Source organism: Gymnoscopelus braueri (genome assembly GCF_963280865.1).
Source record: "Gymnoscopelus braueri genome assembly, chromosome: 8".
Lineage (NCBI taxonomy): Eukaryota > Metazoa > Chordata > Actinopteri > Myctophiformes > Myctophidae > Gymnoscopelus > Gymnoscopelus braueri.
Genome location: NC_137609.1, coordinates 41,482,047 through 41,508,923, shown reverse-complemented (window position 1 = coordinate 41,508,923; position 26,877 = coordinate 41,482,047). Strand labels below are relative to the sequence as shown.

At 42.4% G+C, this 26,877-nt stretch overlaps 1 protein-coding gene across 1 annotated transcript in view; it reads right to left on the bottom strand.

The window, feature by feature from the left end:
* LOC308089988 (neurobeachin-like) overlaps positions 1-26,877 on the bottom strand; it is a gene marked incomplete at both ends in the record, with an annotated part of 234,794 nt that overhangs the window by 74,650 nt on the left and 133,267 nt on the right. Inside the window, 10 exon segments of the mRNA XM_080434989.1 lie at positions 481-879; positions 1,701-2,090; positions 6,054-6,246; positions 6,534-6,657; positions 7,645-7,726; positions 8,817-8,925; positions 13,776-13,868; positions 14,251-14,348; positions 15,241-15,303; positions 15,981-16,060. Of these exon segments, the coding sequence (XP_080291115.1) occupies positions 481-879; positions 1,701-2,090; positions 6,054-6,246; positions 6,534-6,657; positions 7,645-7,726; positions 8,817-8,925; positions 13,776-13,868; positions 14,251-14,348; positions 15,241-15,303; positions 15,981-16,060 (1,631 nt within the window).

Below are 26,877 nucleotides of genomic sequence, written 5' to 3'. Positions count from 1 at the left end.
TGTGGCATTAAATAATACACGATGCATGTCTAGTCTAAAGACCTATAAAAACGGTCACAGTAATGTAATATTTGATGCTAATGCTCACGCTTGATAAAAGGTCACAGTACTGTAAAATATTGATGCTAATGCTAATTATTCAGTTGAATAACAGGTCAGTGTTTGGAGCTAAAAGGAGGTCAGAGCTTTTTCTTTCTTTTTTTTCAGTCTGTGGGGACACACGGCCTAGATGTAGCTCTGCTATGTAAGGCCTTTGTGTCTGAATTAGAGAACATCCAAGACACATGTCTGGATAGCTTAGTCGGTAAAGCTCTGTGTGACGCTGTAGCAGATCAAGCAGGGCGTTAATTTACGAAAAAACACAAAAAGTTAAAATATGGAGATAAGAGGTTTCTGCCCGACAGCAATGATATATAAATGTCTGTGTATATTCCTTTGCTGTATGGACTGTCAGTATACTAGACATCCATCAGTCCGTACCTTGCTGAAGAGGAATCCGTTGTTGCTGGGGACGCTGTCCTTCTCGTCGGCCAGGGTGATGAGGGGTCCCATGTTGCCGTCGTCCTCCAGACTGACCCCCGACAGCCCCGACAGGCTGGACACCATGCCCGCTACGCCCCCTACGCCCACCGACGCGTCCTCCTTGGTGGGCGCCAGGCTCCCGTTCAGGTTCTGGACCACGGCGCTGCAGTAGGCGCTGTCCAGGAGCGAGTCCACCTCCACCAGGGGTCCGTTCTCCATCCCTACGCCGCCTGCGAGTCCACCTCCTCCTCCTCCTACTACGCCTCCTCCTCCACCTCCCACCACCACCACGCTTCCCACCACCAGGCCTTCTGGAGACAGGTCCAGGTCGTCCAGCTTCACCTCTGTGGCCTCCACCTTAAGTATGGACGACATGATCCACAGAGAAATGCTCCAGATTACATGAGCTATCAAGTGGTAAGTAAAGTAAGTATACGTAAGTGTGGCCTTCCATGTGGCCCGTAGGGTCAGGAGCCTATCTCCTGTTTCTGTGGCGTGAGGTGCATGATGGTGCTTGATGTACAAGTACACCCCCTGGACATGACGCTAGTACAGTATGTCACAGGTAGGGTATGTTAACAATTAATCTATAATCGATTAATTGCCGTTAAGAATTTACCCGGTTAACTTTTTTCTTTTCTGGGGCTAGTGAAAGTTACAGGTATGGCGTGTGTGATATCAAATGTGAGTTTTACCATAACCACAGTAATCCTTAATCGTATTCCATCATATTCAAGGGCTTTTGGAGAGAAATGAGACATACTCCATAGAGCACTGCAGAAGGGAGGTGTCTGTGTCCAGCTGATGCTCGTTAATGTTATATACATCAAGGCAATTATGTTTCTGCACTCATTTTCAATAATTTTCCTTTTGGTTCTAAAAAATGCCGCTTATCAATTAATCGATTAATCGATCGATAAGGTTATCAACTATCAATTAATGAATTTATCGATAATTTGCATTGAATGAACCCTAGTCACAGGGTCATACCCCCAATCCGACCCTTGATGCTGAGTGCCAAGCAGGGAGGCATCGGGTACCATATATTTATAGTTTTTCTGACAACACAGAAATGTGTATGGGGGAGGAATCAATTGGCATAACGACTAAATCGGGGAGAAAAAGGGGTACAAAAAAACTAAACCAAAAGTAAATAAATAAATAAAATCAAAGCAAACCTTCTCCGCCTTGATGTCCACCAGCAGGTCGTGCACCTCCACCCTCACCCCCGCGGGGGCGCCGGCGCCGCTCTGCTCCCCGGGCGTGAGGGCGATGCTCTCCCCGTCGGGCCGCTTCACCGTGCCGTCGGCCAGCAGGTTGCGGGAGGAGTCTCCGGTGATGGCGCCGGCGCCACCTTCGCTGTACTCCGCCTCGCTCTCGGGTGTCTGCGTCTGGGAGTTGTCGTCGATCTCCAGGTTGCCGTTGACCACGGGGGCGCCCGGCGTGGCCGAGAGGCCGGAGATGGTGGAGACGGAGCCCTTCTTGCCCTTCTTCATGTTCTCCTCCTCCTGCCGCTGGTACTCCTCGTACATCTTGGCCAGGTACTCCTTGTGGGCCTCGTAGGTCACCTGGACAGGACGTGGATTAAAGCAAAAATAGGATATCTCACGACTGAAAAATGTTGTTGGGCCAGGTCCTAATATGCAATTTTTATGAAACAGCGTGAAAGGAGACCCCCACGCACTTTCATACAGTGGTGGAAAAAGTACTTCATTTTTTTGCTTAAGGTTGAAGGTAGGGTAAGTGATATTTTTTGTATTTTTTTTGTTTTTTGTTAAAAAGGTTAAAGTACTATATTCTGTTAATCATTGCTACAGAGCGTTTGTTCGGTCACAGGGGTCTCTCCAGCTCTCTAGTAAACATATAGGGCTGAAGTGGTTAATGTATGTTTTGTAATAATAATCAAAATCTACAAAGTAACTAGTAACAAAATCTTTCAAATAATTGTAGTGGAGTAAAAGTACAATATTTGCCTCTAAGATGTAGTGGAGTAGAAGTAAAATTATTGAAAATTTGAAATACTCAAGTAAGTACAAATACCTCAAAATTGTACTTAAGTACAGTAGTTGAGTATATGTACTTAGTTACTTTACACCACTGTGTTTCATAAAACAATAGCACAATATGTAAAATAATGATGATGTTTTTGTAGCCATACAGCCATACCAGAAGCACGCTTTGTTTGATAATTATTTTTACTAGACTAATCAAATGTATATAACATATCAATTAGACTTTTTTCTTGTAGATTAGTTGATTGGTTCTTGATTATTCGATTAGTCGAAAAAGCAATTGAAGATAATCAATAATAGTGCAGTAGCCACTATCAGAGCTCTCAGAAAGCTAGTCAATGACGTCAGTCGTCTATATTTGCCAGAGGTGTAAACAGCTGTTAACGATGTTGACAAAAAAGGGTTTTCACAGGTCTCCTAGAAACAGTAGGATGCTTAAAATGTCTTTAAGGGAGGGGAGGGTCAGCGGTCACCTATACACAACAACAGACGCTATACCGAGATGATGGAGAGAAAACGAAAGCTATAATCAGCATCAGCTAATCAATAACGTCTTAGCCCAGCAGTCCTTCTGTTCCTTCAAGGTTACCTGAATGACTATGGCACAGTACTATAAAACGTAGTAGTAGTATAGTAGTAATAATAATAATAATAATAATAATAATAATAATAATAATAATAATAATAATAATAGATAAATAATAAGAATTCCTGAATAACGGGCAGTTAACAGTATGATTTTATCATGTACAGTATATTCCTCATGTGCCCTCGTATATAGTAGGTCAAATTAGAGAGAAGTCTAATCAATATCTGTCCAGTGGTGTGAAGTAACTAAGTACATTTACTCAAGTACTGTACTTTTCTTAGGTACTTTTACTTTACTGGAGTATTTCCAATTGTCTATACTTTTACTTCTACTCCACTACATCTCAGAGGCAAGTATTGTACAATTATTTGAAAACTTTAGTTACAATTAATTTGAAGATTACATTATAAAACATACATTAACCACTTAAGCCCTATTTTATACCTAGGCTATTTGAAAATAGAAGATCTACAAACTCACAATCGCATCGCGACGTGTTGTGAGCGTTGTTCTTGTGAGCGTTGTTCAGTACTTTTACTTTTGGTACTTTATATATTTTGATACCAATACTTTTGTACCTTTACTCAAGTAAATTGTGAACACCAGACTTTTACTTGTAACAGAGTACTTCTACATTGCAGTATTGATACTTTTACTTAAGTAAAACATTTGAGTACTTTTTCCACCACTGTATCTGTCAATAACCACTGATCTATAACTCACTGGGGCTCGTTTCCTGAGTTTGTGTTAAGCGGCTGTATCAATATTATATCTACAAATCAACACGCTGTTAGTGTGGAGGTGCCTCCTAAGGCCACGCACAGTAACAGGTTTCAATCACAGCGGGCCCGATCAGTTGTCAATAACCAACCACACTTTCACTAAAGGTTACTTTCCCACAACGCCGCTGGGAGCTTTGACCGATCGATTTCTAACATCCGCTGAGTCACCGTTTGAGGAGGAGGGAAAACGGTTCAATTTCACTGGTATTTCATGCCGTTGGGAGGCAGTGGTGGACAACACTCAAGTAAATACTCAAGTATTCAAAAGTAGCTACAAATTACGATGTACACTTTCAGAAATTGTCAGAAATGTTCAAAAAGTTAAAATAGCAGATATACAAGCTCACAACGCGTCGCGCTGCATTTTCACTATATTTGAATAAGGCCTATGGCTTAAAGGGATATTTGACTCTTTTTTTTTAATTGGGTAATTTTATCATCTACTCAGGCTTTTGTGAGCCCCCCAGACAGTTTTTAAGTTGCTTGATTCAGTATTTAGATATTTGATATTCATTTTATCAGACACGCACTCCTCCTATACAAACCTATTATAACTTCAAACTTGTATTCATCAAAAACACCCGTCCTTGGTTCTGGTGACTCATCCTGCCCTCCTGATACGTGAGGGGGCCGTGGTTTAAAAAATATTTTTTTATTGTATTTAATTTTTTTAATTTTCCCCAAAAAATATTTTTCAAAAATGAAAAAAGTAATTGAAAAAACACGCTCTCCTCAAGTATTAGAAGGACAATATCAGTCACCAGAACCAAGGACAGGTGTTTCCGATGAATCTAACATGGTTAAAATGGAGTTTGAAGTTTCAATGGGTTTGTATAGGAAGGGGGCGTGTCTGATAAAATGAATATCAAATATCTAAATACTGAATCAAGCAACTTAAAAACTGTCTGGGGTGCTCCCAAAAGTAGACGATAACATGACCCAATTGACCCAAAGTGAAATATTCCTTTAAGTGCTTAATTCATAATGTATTTTTGTCAGTTTCGGTCCCAAGAGTCCCCTCCAAAGTACAGTATTTCTATTTAATTAAATACATTTAATTTAACCTAAATAGATATAGGTAGCCTATATACTAGTGCAATCAAACAGACAATATAACTTTTCCTTATAAGTAGTTTCAACGGTCAGTTCTTCACCTCCTACAGTATTTCCAGTCCAGACGGGCACTTATGTCGCCACTCTGTTAATGTGTTTCTGTCAACAGCTATAGTGTCCTTGAAATGAAAACCTCTGGGAGCAAAAGAAAACGGTGTGAAGGAAACCTTGACTTCCCACTGTAACACTGCAGAGCACATGATTCACCTTAATAAATCATTCAGCCTCTCCTCTGTGCGTGGGAATAAAACCAGACAGCGTGCTGGTGAAATAACATCCCCACCTTCCCGCTCCGTCGGTCTCTCTTGTCCCTGTTTCAACTCAGAGAGATGCTCTTGTCGTGTGACACTTATCTCTCTGAATGAGCCAGCGATCCATTTCAAGGTAACGTTACTTAAAGAGCCTGTAAACAACAGGAAATGCCCTGCTGAGAGCAGTTTTTCTGGGCGGAGCTAAACACCTCACCTGTGAGTTTCAGTGATGTCAATTCCTAACTACACCAGTCTTCTACCAAGGTGTCTATGCTTTACCCTCGAGTGCATCACCAACTTTTGGCTAGAATATTTATTTCACTGCCTTCTTTCACTGCCCCCCCCCCCAAAGAGCAGAAAAACTACAGATAATGTTTCATTACTTTGAAACCTGTTTGGTGTAATGGTGTTGTTTTTGTTCTCACTTCATGCGCGTACTGTAGTGCAATGGTTCCCAAACTAGGGGTTGGGACCCCAAACAAACCAACATACAGTATAACTGTATACAGGGTATCTGCAGCACATTTCTAAAGTGACAATTACATTTTTTAATACCTCCAAAAAACAAATATAATAATAATAATAATAATAATAAGACCACTACTACATCAAAAGTAACCAACAAACTATGCTATAAAATGGCAACGCCTCACATTGTGAGGCGTTGTGAGCTACTAGTTCGTCTATTTTCACGATATTTATCTGTGTAACCGAGTCCAACTAAATGTAACGCCTATACGGACAGAAAAATTGGGAAACAGTGCCGTTATGGTGTGATGGTCACCTTAGAGTGGGCGATGGAGAGGGTGTCCACCCAGACCCTCCAGCCGCCCCACTCGTACTTGATGGCGTGGTAGAGCAGGATCCTGAAGATGTTGTACACCATCTCGGTGATCTTCTGCTCCTCTGGGCTCTTGGGGTTGATGTAGCCCAGGGAGAACATCCAGTCCTGCCACACCGAGCACTGCAGCAAGCACCTGGATGGAACCACGCCATGAAACCACAACCACAAGACAACAGCCTCAGGAATACAGACCAGTGAGCATGTAACGATTAATCCTAAATCGATTAAAATCGATTCAAACTGGTGAGAATTTAAATCGATTTAATAAAAAATGTGCATAAGCACAACGTGTCTGTCTCCGTGTGTGTGTGTGTGTGTGTGTGTGTGTGTGTGTGTGTGTGTGTGTGTGTGTGTGTGTGTGTGTGTGTGTGTGTGTGTGCGTGTGCGTGCGTGCGTGTGCGTGAGTGTGTGATATCTTACCGTCGGTTCTCCCGGCTGTTGCTGAACAGTTTGATCATGTCGGAGAGGAAAAGTCTCCTCACCTCCATGAGCTCAGCGCTGGGGGACGAGTTCTTCAGCAACGTGGCCACTACCTTCAATATCACTGAGAGAGAGACACAGAGAGACAGAGAGACAGACAGACAGACAGACAGACAGACAGACAGACAGACAGACAGAGAGAGAGAGAGAGAGAGGAACCGGAGGAAATGAGGGAAAAAATTGGAAATGAGGCAGAAAGAGAAGTGAGGGATGGTGGGATAGCAAAAGAGAGGGAGAAACAAAGACAGAGCAAATTCGCAAAGTTCTTGTTTTCTCATTAATTAATTATAACTTTCAAAACATACTTATGTATCATATTTATTGAACAGCCGAGTTGGCAGAGTGGTGTAAATACGAATTTAAGCCAATTATAGCTGTTGTTACTTTCAGCCGGAGTTCAAAACAAGATTTATTGATATTTAATTTGAAAAACATTTGAAAACCAGATGGGTTCAGCTGAGGTAAGTTTCTGTAATTTTTACCGGTCGTGTGCGTGTGTGTGTGTGCGTGCGTGCGTGCGTGCGTAGCCTATCCGTTTTTTAGAAAGGAACTTGAGAACATCGTCAGATTTTCATAAAACTTGGTGGGAATGATCAGTAGGCTGTCCCCTGAGACAGTGGTTCTCAAACTTTTTCATGTCAAGGACCCCCAAATTTATATATATTTGGCTGCGGACCCCCATCTGAAAATGTTTTGTGCCAGGGACCCCCCAGAAGAGAAGATTTTTTTTTGTTTTCTTGTTGCAAAAAAATGCAACAAGAAACAAACAAGATTTTTCAAATAATATTCAAAAATAGCAGAAGTACAAGCTCACAAGCTTGTATATCTTGCTATTTTTTGAATAGCCAAAGTATAAAACATGCATAAAGTGGTTAAAATGATTGCGACGCTGCATTATCTTATTTAGCTGGGGACCCCCTGGAAGCTCCCCAAGGACCCCACTTTGAGAACCAATGCCCTAAGAGATGATTACGTCTTGGGCCATGAAGGTCAAAGGTCAAAATGTATATATGTGTTTTGGAAGTTGTGACTCGGCTTCAGTTTGACTTACTGGGGTTCTGGATCTTGACGGTGGAGTCGGGTTCAGGGTGGGGTTTGTGGACCACCTGGGTACACACCTGCTCCGTCAGAATCTACAGGGAGAGACGAGGGACATAATACTGAGCTAATGACACACAATGTTTCAACGCATATTGATTAACAGGCCTTGTGTTGTGGCCCATAGGGGGCAGAAGCCTATCTCCTGTCTCTGTAGCGTGAGGCAGTTTGATGTACAAACTACACCCCCTGGACATGATGTACAAGCAGTGGTGGAAAGTAACTAAGTACATTTACTCAAGTACCGTACTTGAGTACAATTTTGAGGTATTTGTACTTTACTTGAGTATTTCCAATTTCCAATACTTTTACTTCTACTCCACTACATCTCAGAGGCAAATATTGTACTTATTTACTCCACTACAGTTATTTGAAAACTTTAGTAACTAGTTACTTTGTAGATTTAGATTATTATTACAAAACATACATTAACCACTTCAGCCCTATATACATTTCGGCCATTTGAAAATAGCCGATCTACAAGCTCACAATGTGTCGCGACGCATTGTGAGCTTGTAGATCTGCTATGTTCAAAGGATTTGTATACATTTGAGAACTTGAAATGGGACATTCTATATAATGAGTACTTTTACTTTTGGTACTTTAAGAACATTTTGATGCCAATGCTTTTGTACTTTTACACAAGTACATTTTGATTTCTGAACTTTCACTTATAACAGAGTATTTATGTTTTGCAGTATTGATACTTTTACTTCAGTAAAAAATTAGAGTAATTGCACTGTGTACAAGTACACCCCCTGGACATGACGCTAGTAGCCTATGTCACAGGGGCTTACCCCCTAGTTAACTCAAGGCAAGGCAAAGCAATAAGTGTGTTTTAGCACATTTGAACAACCAGGCAATTGCAAAGTGCTCAAAGTGAACACTAGATGCACCAGGCATATTAAATGTAGTATCATCGACCGCAATTACTGTACCTCTCTCTGTCAGGAGAGGGAGACAACGGACATAAACACATTACAAACAGAGTCGACTTGACTTGCAGCGTTTGTGGACAGGGTCACCTACCGTGTACAAAACACACTTGTGTTGCCGTGTGTGTGTGTGTGTGTGTGTGTGTGTGTGCGTGTGCGTGTGCGTGTGTGTGTGTGTGTGTGTACCTACCTCATACAGTGTGTTGTACGTAGTAACAGACACAGTGTTGGTGTGCATCATAAGTCTCTCTCCCAGCAGTGTGAACAGACTGTGTGTGTGCATGATCTCGACCTTCCGCCTGCAAGGACAACACACGCACGCACACGAACGCGCACACACACACACACACATACACACACAGAGTAATAGTCAGTAATAACCTAATTTCAGGTCTGATGAAATCAAGATCTGCCGTCATTTCTCCGTGGACAGTCTGGTTGCGTACAGGAAGTAGAGAGTAGCCCTGTCAGTGCTCATGGTTCTCCCTCTCTCTCTCTCTCTGTCTCTCTCCGTCAACCAGCTGTCTTTGATGTTTGCCATTATAATAACTATTCATTTCCTATAGCAGGCGATGGTGTGGTTAAGATGGTGAATATGATGAAAGGAGGTTATTTATCTGTATTGATATGATTATAACTATAGCCTATCATCGGTGTCCTGCAGAAACCTTGTATTTTAGCTTTTTAATAAATATTTATTTTATATTTCATCGTATGGCAGCGTTACTTGATAGTTTTTAATAACAATAACATGCTAACGTTGTTAGCTTGCACTGAGCAGATAGTGTGCATTATCTTTGTTTTTGCAACGCATTTCAATTAATTTCACACTGTCGTTTTGTTTTCAGCTTAATGGCAGCCAGGGCGTTTTGTGTATGATAGGACCATTATCAGTGTATTACACACACACACACACACACACACACACACACACACACACACACACACACGCACGCACACACACACACACACGCACACACACACGTTTGTGTTTCTATACAAGATTTTAGGCAATTTTATAAATGCAATTTTTTACTTGTATTTTAAATATTGTAACAGAATAGATCGGCTATTTCTGGTGTGTGATACTGACGCGCAACTAAGCATAAATCAGGCATAACTCCAACCCTAACCCCTAAATCTAACACCTTTCCTTATTATAAGTCTATCTCTAAAAATAAAACAATCATTTCTCTGATGAGTACCAGGGAAATGGTCCTTTTCTCAAGTTCTACTATACTCACTCACTCACACTCACACGCGCGAGCGCGCACAAGCACGCACTCACTCACACACACACACACACAAACAAATGTGCAGTCGCTGTGAGATGTTCATCTCTGTGCGTTTTATTAAACGATCCTCTGGCAGTGTTTAAACTGGCTTGGCTGAACATCTGATATTGATGTTTGGATATTTTATGTTGGGTATCAGATATTATACTGCACATGCAGGAAGGATACTTTAGTTTAAATGCAACACAGCACCTATATAAGCTGGACAGCAATTATGCCTTTCAGCCGCCAAACTAAGCACCCCCTCACCCCATACACACATTAAGCTATTATACAGGGGTGGGCAACTTTGATGATGGAGAGGGCCACTATATTTCCACACTCACTCCAGAGGGCCACATTGCATACTCAGGCCATTCTATGTCACACAAGAGTAGCAAAAATTGCCGATCTACAAGCTCAAAACGGTCGCAGTGCGACGCATTTTGAGCTTGTAGATCTGCTATTTTTGAATTGGAATCCAGATTCTTTGCTTTGCTATTTTTGAATTGGAATCATGCAAAGTTATTTTTTATTTAATTTTTAATACATTTAGTTATACATATGTAAACTTTATGAACTTAATTACAAACACATTGGACATAAAAAAGACAATAGAATGTTAATACTAGTCATTAAGGTACTAATGTAGACTGAAGTAATTAAAGCAGGTCATGTTTGCAATTGTAACAGCTGAAATCAATAATATATCAGTATTAACCTGCGGGCCGCATTAAGTGAAGGTGGGGGCCACATGTGGCCCCCGGGCCGCCAGTTGCCCATGTACAGGGTTAGTATGAGCTATATCATTAAACTGATACAGTTCTTCATGATACGCGACCCCTCACACCTACGATATGCCGAACCGACCAATTATGTCCGAGTCATATAGTGTTGGGGGCTTTGTCAGAGTACCCCTTGAACCCGTTATAGAGATGTCTGTTTCTGTCTGTCTACCATGTGTCCCTTTTATGCCCATATATAGAGATATCTGTATCTGTCAGTCCTTGGTGCTCAGGTCCAAGACGGAAATAGCAAGACATAGCATCTCCGGTTTACTTCCCGTATCTGTGTGAAGTGGACGGACGCCTTTTTAGGAGACAGAAAGCAGGTTGGAGTCTATTCATTTCAATGGAAGAGTGAACGTGAACACAGCTTCTGAACCATTCTTTAGCTCCATGGTCACTGAACTAAATATTTGACCAGATCGTCACAAGTCACACAATATTAACAACATTTTGAAACTAAAATAGCTTTTTTCAGAGAAACAAATCAGGAGAAAATCTACTTTATCATCGACATTTCTGTCCCAGCAACACACTCTCGCACCAGTAAACATTGGACGTTCACGAGATTTGCCGTCAGACGCCGGCGCCCACTTAGGAGACCATTTGTAGGATTTGTGTACCATGTCGCCTCTAGTGGCTCCAATTGGGATGGTGTATCTTCATAAATTACTTTGCTCAGGTGCAGCGTCATGCGGCGCTGCCGTTAGCTTATAGCTACAAGAGGAGGTGGCTGCATGGTGTCACATGGGACAAATATAAACCCCCCAGCATGCACTGCTGCTGTTCCTGACACCAAGGTTCCACCTTCCCTCCGCAGTCTGTCAAAATGATTATTCCGCCTAGACAGGATCGCATTACCTCCATGCAGGGCACACGTGCACTCGTGCGCGCACGCGCACGCACACACACACACACACACACACACACACACACACACACACACACACACACACACACACACACACACACACACACAGCGAGGTCCCATGTGACACACCTCTACAAGCATAAAACTCAGCAGTCAGTGGCACAGTGCGTTCTAGCTGCTCGAGGACTGCACTGCTGTTTTTCACTTTTTACTGCAGTGCATTCCCCCTCTCTCTCTATCTCTCTTCCCCCCTCTCTCTCTCTCCCTCTCTCTCTCTGCCCTGACCTGAATGTTAGGACTTTCCACCAGCACCACTGTCCCAATGGGACCATCTATTAGCTGATTTACCGTACAGTATAATATACTGTACGGTGTATGTATATTATACACATTACACAGACATCTGACCTCTATAGGGAAATTACAGGATCAATCTATCTCATTTCCTACATTCACCTGGAGGAGTGGTCCTGAAAACTAGAGCCCTGGGGGAATTCCAGGACTGCTAAATAGAATATAATACCTTTATTTTCCCCTGGATGTGTCCATCCAGAGATTAGGATAGATCTGGGACACCACGTGGGTGTAATCAACCACATTAAACCTAGCGTCTCTATAAGATTGTGTAGTTTTTGAAAGTAAAAAAGAAAAAGTGAAAATTCTTTGAAAACGTTTTTTCAGTTTTTGTTTAGTTTTGGCTTTTTTAATGCAAACAATATCAGATCTACAACCTCCCAACACTCTGCGATAAGCTTGTAGGTCTGATATTTTTGGTATCCATCATCATACAACGAAGTATACCTAGCAGCAGTAGTAGTCTTTGTGCTCAGGACATGAGATCCTCTCTGGTAATAAAACTGTGTTGTTGTACAGTATGGTGCCGACTAAGGTCAATATTCATTAGTTGAAGGGGGCAGAAGAATCAAGACCTATCGAGTAATTACTGCACACCTAGTAACTTGATATCAATAGCTACAGATTGCACAGAGAAGCCATTTATTGTCTATTTCAAACTCTATATCTGAAAGCACTAATAACGAGGATGAGTCAGTCAGATGAAAGGTGTCGTTGAATTAATAATAATGAATTGCATTTTTATAGCGCTTTTCAGAGTGCTCAAAGCGCCTTACGATGGTTCATTCATTCATACATTGGGAGGTGAAGCGGCAAACAGTCGACGCCAGCGTCCTCACTTCCCACATTCACACACCAATGGTGGCAAGCTAGTGCTGACCAACTCATTGGAGGCAATGTAGGGTTCAGTGTCTTGCCCAAGGACACTTCGACATGTGGAGAGGAGGAGCCGGGATTCGAACCGCCGACCCACGGATCATTGGACGACCATTAATTGATGAGGCGACAGGAGTCGAGACAATATTCTAGGTGGTGATGGTTATGCAAAGGGATAATTAACGGGTTGCCGGTCATTATTGAAAAACAAATCCTGACAGGGTGATTAGGCACCGACGAGTAGCGGAGGTACCTTATCACCCTGAATCACCCGCTTCGGCTACTTATTAAATTAATTAATACATTGACCCAAAAGTAACAACAAAACAAAGTATTTCCTTGCTTACGGTAATGAAAGTATTCCATAAGTGTTGTGCTGGGCGGACACGGTCGCCTCGGAAAACAAGGAAGCGTTGATCAAATAGAATAAATGTTTGGTTACTGCATTGTCTATTTCTCGCTTCAAATGTTTTCAAAACATTCTTGAGAGCAACGTTTAGCTGTAAATGACATGGTGTGTTTGTTTACATGGCTGTCATGTTGGATAGCAGGTGCAGGTGCTCTGAGTCTTTGATTAGACAGCGGTCTGTTATTGAGCTCATCGTTCATTATTCAGAAATACACACACCGCTGAATTAAGTGCTTGACCAATCAGAATGAAGCATTTAACCGAGCTGTGTAATAAACTTTAATGATATCATGGGAAGAAGTACAATAGACGCACAGTCTGACACAGATCCATGGTAAGGTAGTTCTGCCAACTAGTACAGGGCTATCAGACCATAGTTATACTCTGGCTGCTACAAGGACCAGCTGAACCAATAGCTATCAGGCCTAGCGGAGACATCTTGGCTCCTACAGGCTACCAAATATCATGTCATGTCATAATGTATCTATACAGTACGTGCTATACGTGATGGTAAAATATAACGGTTAGATATAAACGACCATAATAGCATAACATAATTTCTTCCTCAAAGGCTACTTACTTGTGTCCGAGGTGTTTGAGGAAGTACCCCAGGACTTTGAGAGCTTGGACACGGATGCTCTCACTCTTGGAGGCCAGCAGTTTGCAGATCACCCTACAACCAGGACACACACACACACACACACACACACACACACACACACACACACACACACACACACACACACACACACACACACACACACACACACACACACACACACACACATACGGAAAACATTAGAATGGGACGTGTGTCTGTGTGTGTGTGTGTGTGTGTGTGTGTGTGTGTGTGTGTGTGTGTGTGTGTGTGTGTGTGTGTGTGTGTGTGTGTGTGTGTGTGTGTGTGTGTGTGGGTGTGTGGGGGTGTGTGTGTGTGTGTGTGTGTGTGTGTGTGTGGGTGTGTGGGGGTGTGTGTGTGTGTGTGTGTGTGTGTGTGTGGGTGTGTGGGGGTGTGTGTGTGTGTGTATTGGGGGTGGTGAGTTGCCGTTACTGACCTTATCCCGTTTCTCTGGTCAAACGCAGGGATCATGGAAGCCGGGTGTTCAGACATGAGAGCCACCAGCAACTGGAGCACGTCATGAATGTTCTCGTCCTGCAGGAGGTACGTAGACATGAAAGGATGGGTGAGGAGAGGTTGTTGGGTGGGGGGGTGGAGGGGTGGAGAGAGGAGAAGGAAGGATGAATTCAGGCAACAGGGAAAAAAGGATGCTGTCAGAGCTGGAATAGATATAACTGCTAGCGGAGGATGGTTGAGAACAGAAAGTGTAAAGGTGAAGGTTTCATTCAAACGCTCTCATGTTGCTAAGAGATGTAAATGGTAAATGGTGCATTTATATGGCGCTTTTATCCCAAGCGGTTTACATAGATTGTGAATTACATTCACTGATTCATACACACATTCATACACCGATGGCGGAGGAAACCATGCAAGGCACCAACCTGCTCACCGGGAGCAACTAGGGGTTCAGCATCTTGCTCAAGGACACACTTCGACACTAACTCTAGGGGAGCCCGGGATCGAACTGGAAACCTTGCGGTTCCCATCCGGCCGCTCTACCGTGTGTCGTACCTCATTGCATGGTCAGTTAGCGTGTTTTTTACCTCATACTGTATATGCTCAGTTAGCGTGTTTTGTACCTCATACATGCTCAGTTAGCGTGTGTCGTACCTCATACATGCTCGGTAAGCATGTTTTGTACCTCATACATGCTCGGTTTGCGTGTTTTGTACCTCATACATGCCCGGTTAGCGTGTTTTGTACCTCATACATGCTCGGTTAGCGTGTTTTCTGTTTTGTACCTCATTCATGCTCGGTTAGCGCGCTTCTTACCTCATACATGCTCAGTTAGCGTGTTTTGCACCTCATGCATAGTCAGTAGGTAATGTTAACGCGTGTGTAGCGTGTACTAGCGTGTTTCATAACTCATGCATAGTCAGTAGGTAATGTTAACGTGTTGTGTAGCATGCACTAGCGCGTTTCATACCTCGTGCATGGTCAGCAGGTAGTTGAGGATGCTCTGCAGTTCGTCCTCCTTCACACCGCGGTCCTGCACAACAACACAGAAGAAGAAGCCATATCTCATCAGAGGACAGTGGTTTTTACATCTCATTAACCTGAGACAACTTCATTAAATCTCTACCTGGCCTCATGCATTTTAACAAGAGACATGCAGATGCACGAATCCTACTCACAAAAACAGGCGAGAACACGTGTACACACACACACACACACACACACACACACACACACACACACACACACACACACACACACACACACACACACACACACACACACACACACTCATATAGTAAGTGTGCGCATCAAATAAAGTGCATCCCCATGAGCAAATACACACACACGCATGCACGCACGCACACACACACACACACACACACACACACACAGGCAAGCAGATACGAGCAGCCATTTGTTAAACCACTACACACGCAAACACACACACACACACACACACACACACACACACACACACACACACACACACACAAAGCCTGTGTGCTGCTGATCCATAATGCAAATCTCCATACGCAGCGCTTCACATTAAGCCAGCATTCCCAGGAGATGTGGAGACAGACGACACAACCACACCATGGGGGAGGAGGTGGGAGGGAGGGGGGAGGGAGGGGGGAGGGAGGGGGGCGGGTGGGCAGAGTATAATTAAGATATTTTGTACAGTAGACAACAAAGAGAAGAGGACTGTACCTTTAAGATGAGCTGTTTTAGGAAGAGCAACATGAAGGCTCTGAGAGAGATGATCTCCTTTTGGGACGGCCGGGGTCCATCTGCAAACACACACACAAACACACACAAACAGGTTAGTATTACTATAATTGTGAGGACATCAACGTTTTAGGACAGCGATTTCATGAATGCCATAAAACATTTTGTCATTTTTTAGCCCTAACCATAAAGCCGAGAACAGCATATCGGATATGTTTCATTTCATTTCATTTCAAACCTTTATTTATTCTCGAAAGACATTGGGGTTGCCCTCAATTGCCGTGTCGTCGAGATACATCACAGTACAATTTCGTTTTCATTTTCACATCAATAGTCACATCAAAAAAACAAGACAGAACAGAAACAAAATAAAACAACATTTCCCTATCGTGTGACACAACACAATTTAAAAGCAATTGCAGACACTTGTGGGTAGGCCTGCAATCAAGGTTTAACATTGTCAGTATGTTATGGGAGAACAGATCTTAAATTTAAGCTGTAGGTCATTCCAGGTGGTTGGGGCACTAAAACAAAAGGCTGTTTTCCCCAGTTCAGTCTTTAGTATGTCTTTATATGTGGTATTTTCAGTGTGCGACAGCTATGCATATCTAGTGTAAATCAGGCATATAACTCCAAACATAACCCCTAAACCTAACCTCTAAATGTCTACTCCTAACCCCAACCTGAATCTGTTCCTAATTGTAAACCTAACTCCCTAAAAAAAAAAAAAAAAAAACCATATAACAACCCTTTATCCTGTGAGGACCTCCTAGACTTGTGGGGACACGTGGCCCTCAAAAGTATATGGTAGTAATACAAGCGCACGCACGCACACACACACACACACACACACAGTCACACACACACACACACAATATGAAGGTAGACGCCTCCTCCAGCTCTGATGCGTCTGCATCTCGGGCACCACATTGGAGGGGGCAAGCTTCCGCGTGCGTCACAGAAGGTAGGCCAATCAGAGGCAGGTGGGGGCGGGTCTTTTCGTAACCCAGACCTTAACCCTTTAAGAGGCAGCAGCGCAGCAACTATAGTCAACGCGCTGTGATTGGCCAGTAGTCACTTTGAGTGGCAGCGTGCCCCCTCTAATATGGTGGCTGCGATACAGGTCGCTCCAAGGAACTGCAGCGGCCAATGAGGTATCTAGGTTTCTATATCGACACACACACACCAACTCTCCTGCTGTTATACAGGAAGTGAAATGCAAACAGGCAAATGGATTGCATTCTCTTAAAGTGCACTCTCTCACACACACACACACACACACACACACACACACACACACACACACATACACACACACACACACACACACACACACACACACACACACACACACACACACACACACACACACGTCAAACATTATGTCAACATCACACTGATAAAAGTCCACGTTAATAAAACATAATGAGCGTCAGTGCGATGAATGTGCAACAATCTGTGCTGCAGTGAGCCAACTCTGTTTACTGACATCCTCTCTGCCAGAGTGCACGGAAAGTGCTCTAAAACGCTTACTGATCACAAAGCGTTTGACACACACACACACACACACACACACACACACACACACACAGACGCACGCACACGCACACACACACACACACACACACACACACACACACACACACACACACACACACACACACACACACACACATATGCTTGTATTACTGTACTTAATTTATCAAAGCAAAATAAAACCTCACGACTGCAACAATGTGTATGGCCAGTGGTGGAAGAAGTACTCACATATTTTACTTAAGTAAAAGTATCAATACCACAATATAAAATGACTCTGTTACAAGTAAAAGGCCTGTGTTCAATACACTATGTTACTTGAGTAAAAGAATAAAAGTATTGGCATCAAAATATACTTAAAGTATCAAAAGTAAAAGTAATTTTTTTTTTTAAATAGCAGATCAACAAGCTCACAACGCTTTGCGATGCAACGCGTTGTGAGCCTGTAGATCGGCTATTTTCACTGCGCAACATGCTTTCATAGAAGACATGCTGCTGAATCCAAATGACTGAAATAAGGATGGTGATTCCTGGACGACCACACAATGTCCATTTCTCAAATCCTATTATACTTGTGGGGACATTAAGGTCCTCATAAGTACAGTAATACAAGCACTCTCTCTCTCTCTCTCTCTCTCTCTCTCTCTCTCTCTCTCTCTCTCTCTCTCTCTCTCTCTCTCTCTCTCTCTCTCTCTCTCTCTCTCTCTCTCTCTCTCTCTCTCTCTCTCTCTCTCTCTCTCTCTCTCTCTCTCTCTCTCTCTCTCTCTCTCTCTCGCAAAACACAAAAGGACTTCTTGAAGGTCAACACCACCAGTGTGTTCCTCTCGTTAAAAGTGCTCTTCCAATTTCTTCTGTTTCCATAAAACGCAGTCAGTAGTATATCTGCTAGACCTTTTTTTTTTGGCGGAGACTCGTGACAGCTAAAACGTTTTTTAGAGGTTTGTTAAATAAATGGTGGTTGGCGTATACGTGTTGAGACAGTTTATGACAAAAAGGGGGCTGGTTGCAACGTCACAGAGGTGCCGGTGCCATCAGAGATTGTTGCCATAGCGATTGAAGCGGCTGCAGTTGCTGACAGCCAAGATGTTATGATTTGTTTGACTTTAAAGCAGGGGTCCTTCAGCGTTTTTCAGGCCAAGGACCCCTTAGCCGAGAGAGAGATGAAGCAGGGACCCCCCACTACATATTGGATTCATGTTTTCAGACATTTAACCACTTAAAACCACTTTGTAAACTTGACCTTTTTCCCCTCTAAACCAAACCTCTCGCCAAAAATAGCTATAATAATTTACGGACAAGTTGTGAGCTTGTAGATCGGCTATTTTGGGCTGATGTTTCTCCCAGAATAGGGATGCGAGGGTTCAAGTGGCTAATGTAAAAATAAAGTTCTTATCACACAAAGATTTGGAGGCCCCCCTGCAGTATATCTGAGGAACCCCTAGCCCCTGTTGAAAACCCCTGTTGAAGACCTCTGCTTTAAAGTATAGAACAAAGGGGGCCCGCTCGGGTGGCGCAGTAGCAGCCCACCGCCTGGCGGTTCGAAAACCCCCAAAACCCCAAAAAGTGTCATTATGTGCTTAACACATCGACCGCCAGAGGTTAATCTCATAATGTACTCACCAGTGCCAAGGTGTTTTTGTTGTTTTTTAGTTTTTTTCATGTCGCCATAGATCTTGTTAAAATCCTTAAGATTGAGCCGTACAAGGTCTGTTTACATCCGCGACATCCCACTGTATCTCCCAGTGAAGACCACGTGTCAAACGGGGTATCCATGTTGTAGTTAGAGCGGATTACGTTAAACAGTGAAATGCGAGGAGAAAAAACTACAGGAAGAGAATTGAGTTTCAGTTTCGTCTGTAGAACGAGAGTGGACGTGATCATCAAAACCGGATCCCAAATAATTCTATTTCCGGTCATCAAACCGGAAACGGAAGTGGATCAAAAAAATTCCGAAAGTGAACCCGGAAGTGAATAGCGCGAAAAGACCGTGGACCGTAGGGCTACGGTCTCGGCGCTTAACAGTTGGATTTAACGGACCGTAGGACTACGTTCTTGGCGGTTAATGTGTTAATGTCCTCAAAGTCACGCATCCAACAAGCTTTGAACTGAGCAGATTGGACCGTCCGTTCCAGAGATTATGGCCAAAACATTGACGTTTGAGTTTTGGCCATTTTCGCCAGTATTGTTTTAACACATCTCCTGCCAAGATATTAAACATCGTTGTTTATCCCCTTGCCAGCGTAATTACCTTAATCCGACGATCTTTGAAACGCTGTGGAAGCCACATTGTGTACAAAAAAAAATTTCCCTGTGAGGAGGCGGAGGCATCTGTGTGTCCGCTGGAACAATAACATTCCACCCGCGATCGGCCATTTTGGGGCTATGGCATGTTGAAAATGGGTGGTGCAAAAAAAAGAAACTGAGATAGGAGTGTTTTTCTAAAAATCACATAGTCAGGGTGGATGCATGGCTTCCTGTTTTTTTGGAACGAGATGACACCCGACTTCTTCTCTGAGTGACATTTTTGGCACGGCCCGTCGGGTCGGGTAGGGTCGGGTTCGGGCAGAATTTGAGAACTCTAATCCAGGGATGGTATGAATGAAACAGTTTTATAGACAGGGTTGTATTTGCTGGGGGTGGGAGGGGATGGGGGAGGGATCTATGCAGCGGTGTAGAGAATCCTCTCCTACGCAGTGAACTGCGTGGTTTAGCGTCATGACATGTGAGGACAGGAAGGCAGTTGGAACAAAGTGTGGCGTATACAGCATCCAGAAGAATGACTGCATGTGATCTCCCGCCCCCTAAGCAGGGGATCTACAAAGCCAGATTACAAAAGAAGAATGGCCTTAAAATTCTACAGGGCCCCCCTCTCACCCTGCTAACAACCTTTCTAATTGCCTCCCTTTGCAGCAAAAGACATTAAGAAGCATTAAGAAGAGAACATCCAGGTTCCAGAATAGCTCGTATCCTGAAGCTGTCCGCCTCTTTAGCACTCCAAACATACAATAGCACCGCAGGCCCACTTCAGGCAGGTTGAATCATTGTTCAATAGGGAAGATTTGAAACACTTGAAGGCACTTTATCTACACGGAGTCGTTTGATGTTGGCGCTAATTTCCCTACAGGTGTGGGTGTTTTATCTACGGTGTCCCTGTGTGTTGGATTTCATTTTTAATTTTTGCATTTTAGTATGGGTTGGATATTCATATTTGCAGTGGTGGAAAAAGTATTCTCACATTTTTTACTTAAGTAAAAGTATCAATACTGCAATATAGAAGTATTCTGTTACAGGTAAAAGTCTGGAATTCAAAACAAAAGTAGAAAGTGCTCGTTATGCAGAATGTCCCGTTTCAAGTTTTCAAAATGCATAAAACTCTTTTGAAAATAGCAGATCTACGCGACGCATTGTGAGCTTGTAGATCGGCTATTTTCAAATGGCCAAATGTATATCGGGCTGAAGTGGTTGATGTATGTCTGTAATAATAATCAAAATCTACCAAGTAACTAAAGTTGTCAAATAACTGTAGTGGAGTAAAAGTACAATATTTGCCTTTGAGATGCAGTGGAGTAGAAGTAAAAGTACTGAAAACTGAAAATATTCCAGTAAAGTAAAGAATACCTCAAAATTGTACCAAAGTACAGTACTTGAGTACATGTAATTAGTTACTTTACACCACTGCATATTTGTTATATAGAAGAGAGAGGGATGAAGACAGGGGTTGGGTGGAGGAGAGGAGAGAGGGATGAGGATGGGGTTGGGTGGAGGAGCGGAGAGAGAGATGAGGATGGGGTTGGGTGGAGGAGAGGAGAGAGGGATGAGGATGGGGTTGGGTGGAGGAGAGGAGAGAGGGATGAGGATGGGGTTGGGTGGAGGAGAGGAGAGAGAGATGAGGATGGGGTTGGGTGGAGGAGAGGAGGGTGTGTGATCGCATTAAGCTGTCCTCCCCACACTCTCCATCACTATGTCACTCTGTGCGGACATTATTTCATGCCCATATTCTGAGCGTGTGTGTGTGTGTGTGTGTGTGTGTGTGTGTGTGTGTGTGTGTGTGTGTGTGTGTGTGTGTGTGTGTGTGTGTGTGTGTGTGTGTGTGTGTGTGTGTGTGCGTGCGCTTGAATTACAGATATAGTAGGATTTGAGAAATAGGGTTAGTGTGTGTGTGTGTGTGTGTGTGTGTGTGTGTGTGTGTGTGTGTGTGTGTGTGTGTGTGTGCGCGTGTGTGTGCAGACATGCGTGTGATTAAATAAGGCCCATACATGACACTGCAGCAGAGCAGAGTGATGCATCATTCAGCGTGTGTCATGATGGAACATGACACCTACGCATGATCACACTGCCTCGCTCATTAATCACATACTGTACTGTACAGTATAGGCAGTGGTGGAAAAAAGTACTCACATTTTGTGCTTAAGTAAAAGTATCAATACTGAAATGTAGAAATACTCTGTTACAAGTAAAAGTCCGGAATAAAAAAATTACTTGAGAAAAAGTACAAAAGTATTGGTAAAGAAATGTAATTAAAGTACCAAAAGTAGAAGTACTCATTATGCAGAATGTCCTGTTTCACAAATCATATGTCTAAAATGTATACAATTCTTTTGAAAATAGCATGTGTGTGTGTGTGTGTGTGTGTGTGTGTGTGTGTGTGTGTGTGTGTGTGTGTGTGTGTGTGTGTGTGTGTGTGTGTGTGTGTGTGTGTGTGTGATCTATGTATGAAAAAGTGTGTGTTAGTGCTTTACTTTCATTCATTTCATTTCATGAGACATTTGTCAATAGAGGGTCTGAGTAAAGATCAAATTTGTAAATACATTTTTAATATGATAATAATATAACAATATTTCTTTGAGCTGACTTATTAGTCCAAATACCTTTCTCTTTCCCTTTTTGTATCGTGTCTCTCTGTATTGTCTCTCTCAACAGTTGCTTTGCGTGTGTGTGTGTGTGTGTTCTATGTGTGTTGGTATCCTGTATGGCCTCATTGCTGAGCTTCACACACACTATAGAGCCTCTTATATGTTTCCCAGTTTAGTTGTCATGGTTGTGAATAATGTCTCTCCATTCTGTGTCCCTAAAGCTTTCAATGGACTGTAAAGGCCTTTGCAGACAGGGTGCGATTAGTCAATCAGCTTTTACCGCATGCGAAAAGACGCACGAATCGAACTGGGTTCGATTGGAAAAAAAACGCATCGACGCATCGCCGCACGGTAAATTCGGAGCCGGTATGCATGAGGTCATTGAGAACCATGTGTTCATTTAAAAAATGATATTGTCCGTTTTTTTCGTGCGAAAAATCGCTCCCTGTCTGCAAAGGCCTTGAGAGAGAGACCTGAGAACCACTGCCAACATTACAGAAATACATCCGTCGTCTGCATTACAGATCTAAGGGGCCGTACGTGTCCTCAGAGAACACCTTTTGAGCTGAGGAGGCGTGCTGTAATAATAACTCTTCAGTCATGAATGTACTGATGTACGTATATTTTGGTGTTAATCTAAAGCAATTGGCTAGTTCTGGTCCATAGCCTGGCAGGGAGCTTATCCCTAAGCCTTGAGGGATGATTGCTCTGCGATAATACATACAAATAAATATGACATAGTTGTCATTGACCAAATTGAAAATAAATATTCAATAATTGAGGTCCTTGGCCTGCTGTCAGCGTGCTTAAAGAAAATGACACTGATGTTCATAGTAGTATGTGAGACTACACACACACACACACACACACACAAACACACACACGCAATATTAAGAGAGAGACCGGGTCTCACACACACACACACACACACACACACACACACACACACACACACACACACACACACACACACACACACACACACACACACACACACACACACACACACACACTGTATGTGAGACTAGATGGACGCACACAGACACGCACACGCACACGCGCACGCACACACACACACACACACACACACACACACACACACACACACACACACACAGAGAGCGTCGAACGGTGATCTCCGGAGCAGAGATAAAATATTTCCACCATGTAAATATATCTCACTGATTACCATATGTATGGCATGCACCCAAAGCAACACTGACATGAGAACCCCATGAGGGAACCATGGCCTTCAAAAGGCCATTAATACATACATGGCCGGGGTTAATTACTGCTAATTATAATTTTATTTTTCACATGAGGACGGGGGTGGGGGGGGTTGGCAGTTTGGCAGTCTGGCAGTTTGTCCGGTAAGCAGGCATAATGCTACAGCCAAACACACAGCGAGGCAGTGTTGCCATATATTACGAGAGAAATAAGCAACCAGTGGTGTAAAGTAACTAAGTACATTTACTTAAGTACTGTACTTAGGTACAATTTTGAGGTACTTTTACTTTACTGGAGTATTTCCAATTTTCTATACTTTTACTTTTACTCCACTACATCTCTGGGACAAATATTGTACTTTTACTCCACTACAGTTATTTGAAAACTTCAGTTACTAGTTACTTTGTAGGTTTTGATCATTATTACAAAACATCCATTAACCACTTCAGCCCTATTTAAACTTTGGCTATTTGAAAATAGCCGATCTACAAGCTCACAACGTTGTGAACTTGTAGATCGGCTATTTTCAAAACAAATCTTGAAATAAAATGTGAAATATTTGGACGATTTTTGAAACATTTTAAAACAAATCTGGTACAGGGCTACCTGGCACAAAATGTTTTCAGATGGGGGTTATAGGGAGGGACAAAAGGCCTACATATACATTTTGGGGGGTCCACGATAACACGGAAATGTTTGAGAACCACTTGTTTAAACCAAATTAGGAAGCAAGCCCAAAAAAAGTAACTACACTTTAGAAACAAGGGCAAAAAAACGCAACCCTGAAAACTACCAATATTTACAAGCAACTTCACAGAAAGATAAGCTCATAGTCGCTTACAATAAGCAGACATGGCAACGGTGACAGCGAGGCAGACAGCCGCTTCATTACTATTCCCCCAACGCTCCCTCATGTCGTGTCAATCAAAGCGGTCTGTTGCCCGGGGCAACGTGGGATGCACTGTGATAGGCCCAGTGGAGGAGAGAGCCTCTGGTTGATTAAAGTCAATGGCTGTTAAACGTTCTGGAGTGGACAAGGGTTATTCTCAGCCCGTTTCAATTTCAAGGACCTCCTAGATTGATATGCATTAAGCCATTAAGACCGGGGAAGAATCTGTGCCATTTTTAGATTTCTTTGGCTATTCAAAAATAGCAGATACGAGCTTGTAGATCTGCTATTTTAGATTTTTTTATAAAATATGTGCAAATCTTTGAATATATACAGTATACACATTTTTAGTATTTAAGTATGAGAACCACTGATATATATACAGCAACATATGTTTTTTTTCAAAAAAGAAGCTGTTAGGATTTAGAAGACATTTGTAGAATCCCCCAAAAGCAAAGATTTGAGTTAAAAATGTTCGCTTAAAAAAAATAATATATATATTCAAAGATTTGCTAAATTGTTCAAGTTTTTTCTAAAATAGCAGATCTACAAGCTCGTATAGCGCGGCACTCGGTGTCGCGCTATAGATGGGTTTCCGCGCGACGTCATCACAGAGCAGAGTGTGCATTCTGCGCATGCGGGAGGTAGAACGACCCGGAAGTGCCATTCACTCTATTGTTATTTTCGGGATTTAGATAGGCATAATGCTGCTATTATAGGCAGAATAGGCATAATGCTGCTATTATATACAGACAGATCCAACTTCCGACAAATCATTTTTATTGAGTAAAGAAGATATTACAAACTGCATCATTTAATCTACTTTCATTAAACCCGGTGAAGACCATTTATTTTATCAATGTACAGTGGCCAGAGATGCTGCGGGTAATAGCGCCCTCTACAGGCTCTTCCCTCCACTGCGCGCGCATCATCCTCAATGTTTACAAACGGGAAACCCATCTATACGAGCTTGTAGATCTGCTATTTTTGAATAGCCCAAAAAATCTTACAATGACACAGATGGGTTCCCGGTCTTAATGGGTTAAGGCCAGAGACCCCTATCTGATTGGATTTTTAATCTCTGGGGCTCCAATCTGTTCTATAACATCCTCAGCGTTCATTTAACTCTGACAGTGTACAAATGGGTTCCATTTGTAGTCCTGTAATTGTCCTGCAGTGCTGTTCCATTTACAATAAACCAGTAATAGTCCATTTGGTTTCTAACTATCAATCATTTAGCCCGGGTACCTCGCCCCTGAAAACCCCCCACAAGGACACCTATAGGGTCCCCGGGCCCCATGTTGAGAACCAGTACACTACTGGTTCCAGACCATCTCTTGGATTTCGCTGTGATGCAAGCAGGATATTTTAGCACAGCAGTTGACTGCAGTGGTGGAAAAGTACTCACATTTTAGTTAAGTAAAAGTATCAATACTGCAATAAAAACTACAAGTAAAGGTCCGGAATTCAAAATGTACTTGAGTAAAAGTACAAAAGTATTGTCATCAAAATGTACTTTAAGTACCAAAAGTAAAAGTACTCATTATGCATAATGTCCGATTTCACAAGTTTTCAAATGTATACAAATATTTTGAAAATAGCAGATCTAAAAGCTCACAATGTGTCGCATCGCGACGCATTGTGAGCTTGTAGAGCGGCTATTTTCAAATGGCCGAAATGTATATAGAGCGGTTAGTGGTTAATGGTTAGTGGTTAATGTTTGTTTTGTAATTATAATCAAAATCTACAAAGTAACTAAAGTTTTAAAATAAATGCAGTTGAGTAAAAGTACAATATTTTCCTCTGTCTACCGTACAGATTGGTTAAAATAAAGTTGTATTGATTAAAATAAGTTCCAGTCTGCTACTTTTAATGCATATCCATTTTAACGGACCAAATAATAAATTTCTGTGACACCGTCACAATTAGGTTATTACTGACTATTACTCTGTGTGTGTGTGTGTGTGTGTGTGTGTGTGTGTGTGTGTGTGTGTGTGTGTGTGTGTGTGTGTGGCAGTAATAACCCCATTTAAAACTTTCTTGAGATAAGCAGGGATAATTCAATCTTCAAATTCTCCGCTTTTCGTTTGTTTTTCACTCCAAGAAAAATAAATCATTTTCAAACTATACAGTCATATTAGAGAAACAATTTCCATTGCTCAATAACTCTAACCTGCTAATTAAAACCAATAAAACAGTCTTATTGCCTATTATTTTTTATGTTCTTATCTCATTTTGGGAACGCAAGTCTTCCAACTATAGCCAATCAACGATAAAACTTTATAACAGGGATCAGGTGGGTGTTATTGGGACTTAGAGCCTGACTGAATTCTAGGTCAGATTTTGGATCTTGGAGAGTCTTGTCCACTGAATA